We start from the raw sequence: 13372 nt of genomic DNA, 5'->3' as shown, positions 1-13372 counted from the left end.
CCATACTCGCACCTTTTACACCGTCTTACTCAATTTACTTTTTATTAAGGGAAATTAATGTATAATTAATGTCATTTGTTTTTAAAGATTTTATGAACTGTAATACAAATGTGGAAACTTTGTTTTCAGTTGACAAGCAATATTAAAGGGAAAGTTCACCCAAAAATAAAAATGCTGTCATCATTTACTCACCCTCAAGTTGTTCCAAACCTGTATACATTTCTTTGTTCTGTTGAACACAAAGGAAGATATTTTGAGTAAATGATGACAGAATTTTTATTTTTGGGTGAACTATCCCTTTAACTTATTTATTAACAATATTAACATCTCAATGGCATTTTCTGTAAATTTGCAACAAACAAATTTATTTTTGATTACAAGCCTAGAGAACGTTTTTAACTCAGCCTCGTTAAAAAGTGCTTATTTTAAAATAGTTGTTCCATATGGCATTACCATAATCCACATCCACATATTACCATGAAAATACTATTTTAAAAAATGTATAAGAACATAATTAAGTGCATATATTCCCGCCATTCATTTAGCAAAAAGGTTTCGACTGCATTTTATCTTTGAAATCTAAGACAAGTGCAACTCTGGCGTCACATGTGTATGTGTATCTTTCATACTTCTTGTTAGCCACTTTTCCACCGTCGGGCCAAACCGTTCTCTTTGGTTTACCGTTCCGAGCCGTCTGGTATGGATATGGTTTAGTTTTCCACTGAGGGCTGATAACGGAGCTCTTCAGTCGTTGCCTTAGTAACGCAATAGTTTACACATGAAATGCGATGTACCGTGTTATGGAGGATTGTCAGTAATATATAAATTAATAAAGATCTATTTGCTATTGACTATCTTTTTGCTGAAGGCTGTCGTAGGGCAATTTATATCACGGCCTTATGTCTGCTTTAAAGCATTCTCTGTGACGACCCGGAAACCGCGACATGAATAGCAGTGCGCATTGTTCTTTTTTCCAAGTTAAAAAAATAAATAAGGCTTATGCAGTAAAAAGTGCTCAAAATGTGGCATTTCGTTAGGGAAGTTCGTCATATTTCAAGGACTTATGTCCATTTTAACGTATTTATCTCTGTGGCATCCAAGAAATCACGCTGGGAAATGGGCTCAGTGTTCATTGTCATAATGGCCACGTTTAATGGTTCATGAAAAAAACACTGGTACAGTAAAAATTATAAAACTTTGCATTTCGTTAGGGCAGTAGGCCATATTTATATTGTCCCATATAAAAATACTGGAACTGTAAAATGTAGGCCTACTAAAATTTCGTATTTTACAAGATCAAACGCCCCTTTATTAAACCACTTTGTCGGATTTAACGCATCCTTACAGGTGGCACAAAAAATGCTTATTTTCTTCATTCAGTTCTAACAGCGCTTATTGCGAGCAGAGCCATTGACATAAAGGACTTTAGATATAAAGAAGGCATATTTAAAAAAAAATAAAATAAAATAAAACAAATAATTAGCTGGATTCATCCTCGATGATGTGAAAGCCAGATTTTGAGCAAATACAGCTTTATTAGTTAATGTGCATCCATACTCTGGCTTTCTTCATAGGCAGTGATGCACAAATGAGATAGCTTATAGTATACACAAACCAGAAATTGTAACGTGTACGCATGACAGAAGTTTCTCGTGCTCACACGAAACTATTAATTTTTTATTTTTGCAAAGGTCCCTTTGGGGGCACCATAGAAATGTGTGTTTCTCTATATGAAAACAAATAGGATATTTTAAAAAAAATAGGATTTTTTTTTTTTTTTTTTAAATTCATGAGTTTACACGTACATGAAATCAAAATAAAGTAATTTGTATAGTAATTATGCGTATTTGGCCCGAACCCAGAGTACTCCCCCAAAAAAGCACGCTCAGGACATCAATGATAGAACGAAGTGAAATTAACCCCCCAAAAAAGTGAAGGCACGAGAAGGTATTTGCAAAAAATCGAGCTTGACTGTTCGACCGGGAGGGCTCTCGCAGCATCCGACGGGGGCTTAATGGTCAACGGCATCGGACGGGTAAGCCCCGCCAGCAGTTGAACGGTAAGCTCTTGCTTACGGCGCGAGATTGTATGAGCGTGATTCGGGATCGAGTTTAGCCGTTCGACCGGGAGGGCCCTCACAGCGTCCAACGGGAGCTTTGGATGAATTTGCTTGCGGCATCGGACGCGCAGGCCCCGTCTGCAGTCGAACGGAGGGCGCCCACTGCATTCGGTTGGGAGGGTTTGACCAGCACTTTGAAGGGGCTGGGACACAGGAATAGACCCTTTGCCGCCCATGAACGGGGAACCCACACTGCAACACGAACGTGAGCGTCCGACGATGTCTGAATCAGGCAGGCTCTCACTGCTATTCAAACGGGAGGACTCGACCGGCGCTTCAGGAGGGTGGCTGAGCCCGGCTCACGAACGGGGAGCCCCCACTGCGTGCGAACGGGGGCGCCTCCAGTGTTGTAAAATATATAACTGAAAGTCTAAAACGAAATACAATGGTTAGTTTTAGTTGGCGTGAATACGGCGAGATAATAGAATTGATTAAAAATGCAGGCTGGTGTACAGGTGATGGGAATTAACGATTTAATTGGTTAGGGCTTGTTGCGCTTTTCTGATGTGGAAGCGTTAACATTTTAAATAGTGTAACACACACACACAATATCAGTATCAGATTTGATGATATATTTTTATCATATTTGTTTTTCTTGTTTTAATTTTTAGAAATAAAATGTCATCTAAATAATTGTGGATATTAAGATTGTGTATGACGCAATAATGGATAAATTCTTCATTGATAGTCCCCTTGCAGTCAGAATGTGGACCTGAAATTTGAATTATTATTAATCAACTGACTGAGTTTGACAATTGAGTAATCAAAAGTGTATGAAACCTACCATCATTGATGATGTATGGTCCTTTCTGTAAAATAAAAAAAAGAAAAGATTGACAAACCACATTCATGTATAGGGATGACATAAACAGATTAATCTCATTCTGAATTATTCTCATTTCCACTGACCTGATGATTTCTTATTGTAGAAGTAAATGAGTCCAGCAGCTACTACGATGATTCCCAGCACCAGACCACACACCCCAATACAGACTTTAATGATCTCAGAATCAGGAAGAGTTGGATCTATAGGGTGTACTTGTGTGTCAAATTATGCTGTCCACAAACATGGTTCTAATATGACAGTCAGTAATTATCTCCTCTTACCCCAGTCTACGATGATGTGTTGAGCTGAGCTGGCATGCTTCACCATACAGGAGATCTTCTCTCCAGGTTTTGAGATGTATGCCAGCTCAGAGTGAATCTGGTAGTACCAGTCACCATCAGCCATCTCCATAACTGAGGTCACATCTGAGGTCATCACTTTACCATCTCTCAGCCAGGACACTTTGATGTGTGGAGGATAAAATTCATATGCGCTGCACATCAAGACAGCTGGATGGCTGCCACCAGTCGGTTTCACTAAACTGAGCTTAACCTTTGGTTTCACTGAATCAAGAAGAGCAACATCCTAAGTACAGTTTTCAAAACACTGGTATTACGACGTAAACATGTTTTATGAGAACATTTCATGAGTCCTCATTTTTAAAATAGCTTTAAAAACATACTAAACAATGTTTTAATAAAAATGCAGAATGTTTCCTGTGATGGGTAGGTTTGGGGGTAGGGATAGAATATACAGTTTGTACAGTATAAAAACCATTACGTCTATAGAGAGTCCTCACAAAGATAGCAAAACAAATATCTGTGTGTGTGTGTTATTTTTAGTCGTAATTTTAAGTCAATTTTTATGTTTAAAAATGCTAGAATTTAATGCTTATTATTCATGGTGAAATTAAAAAATGTTTCCAATAATAATTATGTTCTACTTAATAGCATATGCTCCTCTAAAAATAGCATAAATGTTAAAAACAAGTGCTACACATGTGAAAAAGTAAAAAAAAAAAAAAATCACTTACCTGTTTTATCACGGATAGCGGGATCCCTGCTCAAAACATCAGCTCTGCATTCTGCGTCAATACTGGCTATCTCTGTTTGTAGTATGGTGCTATTGTTCCATCGCTCTGCAACTCTTATTCCATACTCATTAAACCCCACAAATCTCCCCACAGTGCTGTTGAACTGAATAATCAGATTTTTATTAAAATAAAAGCTGTCAATAAGCACCACGTTCCTGAGATCAGGGAAGCTGTAGATGCATTTTGACCAACGGGCTGCGTAATATTCATTAGCTGAAAAAGAATGTAAAGGCAGAAAAATAAGTTTTCATAATTATCTGAGAAACAAAACAGAATAGGTAAATAAATATAATTATTTATTAATATTGATAATAATGCAATAATTGTTGATATTTAATTATATTACTTCAGTTCCTTTTATTTTACTTACCATTGTCTGCTCCAATAAACATGGCCAGTGTCAATATGAGTTGACAACTCAAGTGCTTTAGCAGTGACATTTTTGTTCACACTGAATCCCTGCTGAATGCTGCAGTGCTTTTTTTCATGTTCATTGATGTCAAAGATAACTTTCAACCAGTTAGTGCAGGTATAAATGTCAGATGTTGCTAGGCAGCATACTGCTTTCTCTTGTCAACAAACACTGTTCATTTATTAATATACTTTTTTAAATGAAGTTAGTAATAAGGTCAGCAATTATAATTTCAAACTAATATTATAGACTTTTCAGCTGCTTCTTATAAACAAATCTGTCATGTTTCAAAAGATCAATCAAGTTTAATTTTTTATGATCAAAGACTACAATATAAGGAGCTGTCCAACTATAAAGCTTGATCAAAACAAAGTTCAAACTGCGCTAAACTGGCAAGGAGACGAGAGGCAATTTTTTGAGTGGATGCCAATGGAGAGTAGTCAGTATACTGGATGTTATGTCAAAATGATTAAGGACTTTGATCTTTTGACCTATGACATATGATATTTACCCTCAGGATATTTCCCCTCCCCCATGGTTGACCGCTGTATTACCCCTGACTTTGGGGTTATGGATATGGCAATTTAAATGGTGGTTGACCTTTGGACCCCATTTGGGTGACTTTTTTTGGGAATGAAATGGTGATGGATGATTTTTGAACTTTGACCAGGCAAATGTGTAGTCCTGAGGGTCATTTTTGAACTCTGATTTTGGGTCATGCATGTGTTGAGCAGGCATCCGCATCCAGCGACCGCTCAGGGATCATCCTACATGATGAAAATCATATGTACAAGATGCGATTTTTGTTCAAGTGGTGTGATCTGGTTATGCTGAGTTCCCATTTCTCAATCATAAACAAAATGTTCAAGTGGTGTGACATGCACGATGGATACAATAAAATTAAAGAGCAGCTGTTCAACACCAAGACATGCGCAGCAGTACGTACGCTCTGCCGTCCCCGCCCATTCACTACAATCATTAATAAGCAGCAGTAAGTCACACCCATTTCCTCAGAACATCTTCACTTCACGATACTTCAGAGTGAGCTCACGTCTGCAGCTGCGGAGTCTCTTTCGACCATGGTCTTGTCCCTCCTGATGACAACGCTACTGATCATAGTATGACAGATGAATCCAGGGCATCTGACACCGATAAAAGATGGTTAGATAAATTCTGCACAGAGCTTGGATATCTCAGCCTGAGTTTCCTGACTTGTGTGTGTGAAAGTACATCTACCTCATCCGATAAGGGTTTTGACGCCACAGACGGCTGCTTCACCGATGTTGGATTCAAAATCGTAAAAGCTACGATCGTCGTGCTACTGCAACACCTCATCGACATTAAGCAGAAGGAAGACTGTGAAGGCTGTGCAATAAATCATCCGAGCCAGCTACAACATTCCTGTCTGTTTGACCCTCCTACATACTTCTTCGACACACACTTTGACGAGCTGACCCGCAAACTGTTTAAACCCAATCTCCGAAAAATTATAGCCTACGCACTACGTCGGTACGGGTTAAAGTCTCATCCCTAGCGAATTCAAGGAGCAGCTGGAGCTATTCTGCATGAATTAAAAGAGCAGCCATTCATCACTGCAAAGCTACAAGAAATCAGGGCCAAACATCTGGACAAATCCTGTGAGAGGGTCATCACCGAGACTGTTGATCTCTGGTTTCTCTATTGTGAATTGTGAAAACACGATAGTCGTTAATGGTCCCACCCTCCCGAATCAGCATATCGATGTCTGATCGAGTTAGTACTGACGTACCTGTAGGGTGATCAGATGATGTTGCATTGGCTGCTGATGGCCCGCCAGTACCTGTAGGGAGATGTGCGATGCTAGACGATGGATACTCGTTGTTAACATTAGTGGCTTCGTTAAATGTCGTTCTACGTCTATTATTTAAACCCATGCCATCTTGTATTACGCATGTGTTTTGCACGTTTAATAATTTCTGTAATCGTTTTGACAAATTAATATTTGGAAGCCAATCAATAGCTGATTCTAAACATCCCAAATTAGAAGACGTTTGTCAGGGTCACAGACAGAGGCAGGCAGGTTAGTGAATAACAGGATCTTTATTATAAACGGAGGCACGGAAACTGGCAGACAGGTGAAACAGGTGAGTAGATATGCAAGCTTGTGGAAACAGTCACTTAGCTGGAGAGTAATCAAAGGATTGTCTTTCACAGGATCGGCTGGAGAACAGGAGACAGGAGACAGGAGACAGGAGACAGGAGACGAAGAGGAGTCCAGGTAAGTGTGACGCTGTGCTACACATAAACGAGACCAGACACTGTGGAGGAGTGAACGTGGGGCTTAAGTAGTGTGCTGATGGGTGATAACAAGGGTGATGGCTCTCAGGTGCAGGTGAGGAACCAGAGGGATGCTGGGAAATGGAGTCCGGGGAAGGTGAAACAGACGGTGACTGTGACAACGTTCTACACAATTTGAATCAAATGCTGTAATCTATCACACATGTGATGGGTACTTACAGTTTGCATTTCAAGCACACTTTGTAACAGGTCTGAGAGAGTTTTTTCTTTTAGATCAAGAGTGACAATCAGATTATGAAAAATTATGACTATAAAAACAACATTGAAACCAAAAAAACCCCCAAAAACATTCAAAGATGCAATGCGAAAATCATGACATGATAGTTAAGAAAAAAAGGCACTACAATCGCAGGGATAATCGCATGTAACGAATGTTGCAGAATTGAAATGCATACATAAATCGTAATACATATCTAGCTTGGATGGGTACTGGTGACCAAAGTGCTGAGCAGACTCACCGTTAATTGTCTCTCTCTCTCTCTCTCTCTCTCATCTGCTCATTATTTGATCTTTCGATGCATGCGAAATTCTCATCAATAGCTGTCTGCAATGTATGGAAACTATTCTCTATAACATCTAATATTTCTCGATGTCCAACACCAAGCGCATCAATTCTGTTGTGCAATGCAGCAAACTCCGCTCCAATTCTGTTGTGAATGGCTGCAAATTCAACTGCTGATCTGACTCGGTCCTCCTGGATGTACGCAAACAATTATTAATAGTCGATGATCTGATGCGTTCCTCCTGGACGTACACAAACAATGTGTCCAATTTGTTGTAAATAGATGCTGACTCCTCAGCCGATCTGTTACACTCAGCGTTGAAGCGAACAATCTTAACGATCTTGTAATTCCAAAGATCTCCCCCTCACTCTTCTTCTTTGATGTTTTGTGAAAAGGGTATGGTGTTTGAACTACTTCTTCATTCCTTTTTCGTTTTTTAACCACGTCAAGAAAAACAAAAAACGAATGGTTGTTGTATTTTTAAAAGCTACAGTGAATACCAAAATTTAAATTAAAACCGAATACACAAATTTCATGTGCACAAAAAAAATTGACTTCTTTTCAGATTTGTGTTTATTACGTTTAACATCTTTATAAACCAAAATTAAAAAAGGACAGATTAAAGTCGAAGAGATGTCAATTTACAAGTTTTCTTTTGTAAAATTGTTGTTTCTCCCACACTTTCGAGAGCCATGTCTCTGAAATATGATAATACTTGACTTGATTTGCACCCCATTCTCACTCACGAGGGGTCCGATACTGCCGCATGTCCAAGAGTATGCTATACTGGCGGCAATACTATTGACGCCAGAGGAAAAGGCACTAGAGGGCGCTTTAGCGACTGTGTGTATGACTCAAAACACTGTAAATTAAATTTAGCATTTTTACATTTTAAAAAACAAGTTGTATATCATTTATATTATTTTTCACAAAATAATAATCTTGCATAAAGAAAATTAGCTTGTATCTGCTAATTCTATTCATCAGTGTTAAAATAAAAAACAAAGAAACCGCAGAAACCTTAGCTCCAGAACTCAACTCCGCGCAACAGAATATAGTAGCCTGTATATCTATCCGATACATATGTACGGATTATTACAGAGTTTATTGCAACTACATTTAATCTCGTTCTCATCAAACAGCCAGACTAATAAATGGCTCGACACAACCCATGCCAGGGCAGAGCCCCTAGACAGAGCTTTCTTCGGTATACACATTCGCGTGCCGTGAAATACTAATTTATCGTATTAAATATTAATTTACGTGGCATCTGCTCTCACAACTACTCCTAGCCCATGTATTTGTCACACCGCTGTTTTATTTAGCTGACCAACTCTAAAAATCTCTGCTGGAGCTGTGCGACACACTGGACAGTGCAGAGAGAATGTATTTACAGTGAAGATCAAGCTGCTGTCAGCAGTTCTTTCTCAGTTCCGCGCAACAGAATTGTTCATCAGTTACAGTTGTATGGATTCTTAACTCGGACATTTCATCTAGGTTTATAACTCAACCAGATTAATGAATGGCTCGACACAAACCCTACAGGCCATAGCTTTCTTCTGCCTATGCATAGATTTGTGTGCGGTGGAATTAGTTTATCATATTAAATATTAATTGATTTACATTGCATCTGCTGTCACAACTACCCCTAGCCTACCTATTTGGCACACCGCCTGTTTTATTTAGCTGATCAACTCTTGAAATCTGTGTGCCAAAAATGCACGACTCACTGAACAGAGCAGAGAGAATATAGTTACATTGTAGTGAAGTTCAAGTGCAGATCAGCAGTCCTGACTGTTGTTTTGAGCAATACTGTCACGTAAGCACAGAGACAAGAAGGTAAGATCCACGTGCAGCTTTAATGGGGTAATCCAATAAACATAATCCAGGCAGGCGAGGGTCAAAGTCCACAGAACAGTCCATACAAAATAAAGCAAAACACAAACGGAAGCAGGTGACATGAAATTAAACCGCGATAACAAAAGCAAAAACAAACCAAGTATAAATAGACAGACACTGATGAGCAAACACAAAACAGCTGGTTGCAATGACAGGATAAGGAGTCTGGGAAGTGTGTTATGGGAAATGAAGTCCAAGGGGTGAAACAAGAGTCCGGGTTGGAGTGCCCTCTAATGGCCGATTAGGGCACTCTCACTAGTAATCATGACAGTACCCCCCCCTCAAAGGAGCGGCTACCAGACGCTCCACCAGACAAAACAAAAAACAAAATTCTCAGGAGGGAGGTGGACTGGAGGAGGACCAGGGGGAGGGATGGGTGGCCAGGTCCAGAGTCCCCGACTGAAGGCCAGGGGGGAGCCGGAGGAACAGACCACAGGGGCTCCATGAAGGTCGGAGTCCTGGCTGAGTGCCAGGGCGGCGCCGGAGGAACTGACCAGGCGGGTTCCAGCAGGTCTGGAGTCCTGGCTGAATGCCAGGGCGGCGCTGGAGGAACTGACCAGGCGGGTTCCAGCAGGTCTGGAGTCCTGGCTGATTGCCAGGGTGGTGCTGGAGGAACTGACCAGGCAGGTTCCAGCAGGTCTGGAGTCCTGGCTGAATGCCAGGGCGGTGCTGGAGGAACTGACCAGGCGGGTTCCAGCAGGTCTGGAGTCCTGGCTGAATGCCAGGGCGATGCTGGAGGAACTGACCAGGTGGGCTTCAGCAGGACTGACAGCGGCGGCGGCAGGGCAGATGGCCCGGGCGGCGGCGGCGGCGGCAGAGCAGACCAAGGGAGCTCAGAGACCACATCAGGAAGAACGGGCTGCTCATTGACAGGCTCCGAGACCGTATCATGGAGAGCTGGCTGCTTGGTGACGGCCTCAGTGACTGTATCAGGAAGAGCAGGCTGCTCTGGGACAACAGCGGGCTGCTCTGGGACAACAGCGGGCTGCTCTGGGACAACAGCGGGCTGCTCTGGGACAACAGCGGGCTCGGACTGCTCCGGGACGGCAGCGGGCTGGCAGACTGGTCCACGATCAAAGGAACTGGAATGTATCCTCCAGGCCCGCAAGACAGCCAGAACATAGAACGTAAGAACAGTCCTTCTGGCCATGACGGGGCTGACAGGAAGCGCATGCGGGGCTGGAGCAGACTCTGAAAAGGCCTCCGGGCCTGGAAGAATGAAGGAAGCCTTCCTCCTCCTCTTCCTCCTTTTACGTGAGTGAGGCGGTGACTCTGTACCCACCTCCTCTGTGGGCTTTGGAGCGAACTCACGAACTGGAGCGGACTTACTGGCTGGAGCGGACTCACTGGCTGGAGCGGATTCACAGACTTGAGCGGACTGACGAGCTGGAGCGGGCTCACTGGCTGGAGCGGGCTCACTGGCTGGAGCGGGCTCACTGGCTGGAGCGGACTCACAGACTTGAGCGGACTGACGAGCTGGAGCGGGCTCACTGGCTGGAGCGGGCTCACTGGCTGGAGCGGGCTCACTGGCTGGAGCGGGTTCCGGAGCGGGCCCACGGGCTGGAGCGGGCTGACGAGTGGAATGATGGGCTGGATCAGGTGCTGGAGGTAACCGAATCTGCCCATTCTTACGCAGATGCAGGTAATTAGAGAAATTCCAGAAATTTAACCCCTTCACCAGCTCCTCCGGGCCTGGAAGAATGAAGGAAGCCTTCCTCCTCCTCTTCCTCCTTTTACGTGAGTGAGGCGGTGACTCTGTACCCACCTCCTCTGTGGGCTTTGGAGCGAACTCACGAACTGGAGCGGACTTACTGGCTGGAGCGGACTCACTGGCTGGAGCGGATTCACAGACTTGAGCGGACTGACGAGCTGGAGCGGGCTCACTGGCTGGAGCGGGCTCACTGGCTGGAGCGGGCTCACTGGCTGGAGCGGGCTCACTGGCTGGAGCGGGCTCACTGGCTGGAGCGGACTCACTGGCTGGAGCGGACTCACAGACTTGAGCGAACTGACGAGCTGGAGCGGGCTCACTGGCTGGAGCGGGCTCACTGGCTGGAGCGGGCTCACTGGCTGGAGCGGGTTCCGGAGCGGGCCCACGGGCTGGAGCGGGCTGACGAGTGGAATGATGGGCTGGATCAGGTGCTGGAGGTAACCGAATCTGCCCATTCTTACGCAGATGCAGGTAATTAGAGAAATTCCAGAAATTTAACCCCTTCACCAGCTCCATCTCCCACTGCGGCAGAGGGTCATCTAAGCAGTTATTAAATGTGTCCTTGAGGACCGCATCAGGGAGACTAAACCTCTCCGCCCGTGACCAGAACTTCTGGGTGAATGCCCGCACCTCCATACCTCTCTGGAGAAGTTTAGTCAGATCCTGGGGACCGCTCTGACTTCCCCGGGTGCTAGCCGCTGGCCGGAGTCTCCTGCTGCTGGATCTTTGCATGATCGCGGTTTCTGTCACGTAAGCACAGAGACAAGAAGGTAAGATCCACGTGCAGCTTTAATGGGGTAATCCAATAAACATAATCCAGGCAGGCGAGGGTCAAAGTCCACAGAACAGTCCATACAAAATAAAGCAAAACACAAACGGAAGCAGGTGACATGAAATTAAACCGCGATAACAAAAGCAAAAACAAACCAAGTATAAATAGACAGACACTGATGAGCAAACACAAAACAGCTGGTTGCAATGACAGGATAATGAGTCCGGGAAGTGTGTTATGGGAAATGAAGTCCAAGGGGTGAAACAAGAGTCCGGGTTGGAGTGCCCTCTAATGGCCGATTAGGGCACTCTCACTAGTAATCATGACAAATACACTGAGTTTATTTCATTACACTGAGTATGTCCCTCAAAACAATGTTTTATTTTTTCTGCCAGCTAAATTTCTAAAGCAAAGTCACAGATCATTGTGCGATTCATAAGGCGCACAGAGTAGCCTATAGTAGTTAATTCGTGAATGAACCCGAGTCTTTGAACAAATCGGTTGAGTGATTCACCAGCCATACAGCCTTTTTATTACTGAATGAATCAATGTTTCGAGCGAATCGATTGAATAAAATGACTCATTCATTAACACAGTGACTTGCTGCCACCTACTGGCAATATTTCATATTTCTGTATTCAAAGCATTTTGTATAAAACATAGAATTAATGTCTTTGCATTATGTATTTGCTCTGCTGTGTGAATGTATTTACGGACCTCTCTGAGCAGCATTAAATTGTGTAAATACATCTAAAAGCAACTTCAGATGCTGCATTGCCACCTCTGCAGCGCAAGATGCCTTTGGTTGAAACAAAATAGTGTCAAACTCTAATTGTATTATTGACTAAATTTAAGATTTTAAATTTAAAGATGGCATAAGTCTATATTTAATAAGATATAGCTATTTTAAAAAGGTAGCCTTATTCGACTACTTAATTTATGATGGTAATAGATGGCAATAAATATAAATAAATAAATATATATATATATTCATATTCATCTCTGGTTTTATTGTTCAAAGTGTTATTTCATAGTCTACCCTTAAACACGTAAATGAACGGCAAGAGCGCATTAAAAGTTTCTGTTTCTGTTCTGTTTTCAGTTAAAAGGTGTCATTTAAGCGTCCCCTAAGTTAATAATTAAAGATTTTTACAACGAAAGTGATTCAATCAAAAACTTTAGCTCTAAACTTTATCTTAGAGTTTGTTTTGGCTTTAAAGCAGCTCTGTCTATTAATTTTCCTATTATCACTGTGAAGCTGCTTTGAAACAATCTGTATTGTAAAAAGCGCTATATAAATGAAGATGACTTGACTTGACCCTTGAATCGATTCTGCTCTGCGCTTCAGTACAATAGCTTATGCATTGTCTCCGCACTGTCCAGTGTGGCGCGCAGCCTCCTGCACACAGATTTTGAGAGTTTGTCAGCTGAATAAGTAGGCTAGTAAGTGTGGCAAATAGTTTGGCTAGTTGTGAGAGCAGATGCCACGAAAATTATTTAATACGATAAATTAGTATTTCACAGCACGCGAATTTATGTGTACACAGAAGAAAGCTCTGTCTGGCTCTGCCCTGGCACGGGTTGTGTCGAGCAATTTATTAGTCTCGCTGTTTGATGAGAATGAGATTAAATGTAGTTGCAATAAACTCTGTAATAATCCGTACAAATGTATCGGATAGATATAGGCTACTATTTTGTTGCAT

The 13372-nt window shown here is 42.4% G+C and overlaps 1 protein-coding gene across 1 annotated transcript; it reads right to left on the bottom strand.

Annotated features, from left to right (window-relative positions):
• Positions 1-2760: 2760 nt before the first annotated feature.
• LOC127507993 (H-2 class II histocompatibility antigen, E-S beta chain-like) lies at positions 2761-11629 on the bottom strand. The gene is made up of 5 exons (XM_051885419.1): positions 11536-11629; positions 3979-4251; positions 3227-3508; positions 3029-3145; positions 2761-2928 (listed from the first exon to the last, which is right to left on the bottom strand). Exons 1-5 carry the CDS (start codon positions 11627-11629, stop codon positions 2906-2908), a joined length of 789 nt encoding a protein of 262 aa, XP_051741379.1. The 3' UTR covers positions 2761-2905.
• Positions 11630-13372: the final 1743 nt, after the last annotated feature.

The sequence above is a fragment of the Ctenopharyngodon idella genome, chromosome 3 (genome assembly GCF_019924925.1).
Source record: "Ctenopharyngodon idella isolate HZGC_01 chromosome 3, HZGC01, whole genome shotgun sequence".
Classification (NCBI taxonomy): Eukaryota; Metazoa; Chordata; class Actinopteri; order Cypriniformes; family Xenocyprididae; genus Ctenopharyngodon; species Ctenopharyngodon idella.
The sequence above is the reverse complement of the archived record's forward strand: the minus strand, read 5'-3'. Positions and strand labels throughout refer to the sequence as shown.

Bases quoted from the DNA above. Each gene is read 5' to 3' on its own strand.
- LOC127507993 (XM_051885419.1), bottom strand. From the start codon at position 11,629: ATGCAAAGATCCAGCAGCAGGAGACTCCGGCCAGCGGCTAGCACCCGG. The intron at 3,509-3,978 runs GTAAGTGATTTT...TTCTTGATTCAG, and splicing joins CGCTATCCGTGATAAAACAG to TGAAACCAAAGGTTAAGCTC. The intron at 3,146-3,226 runs GTAAGAGGAGAT...TACACCCTATAG, and splicing joins ACACATCATCGTAGACTGGG to ATCCAACTCTTCCTGATTCT.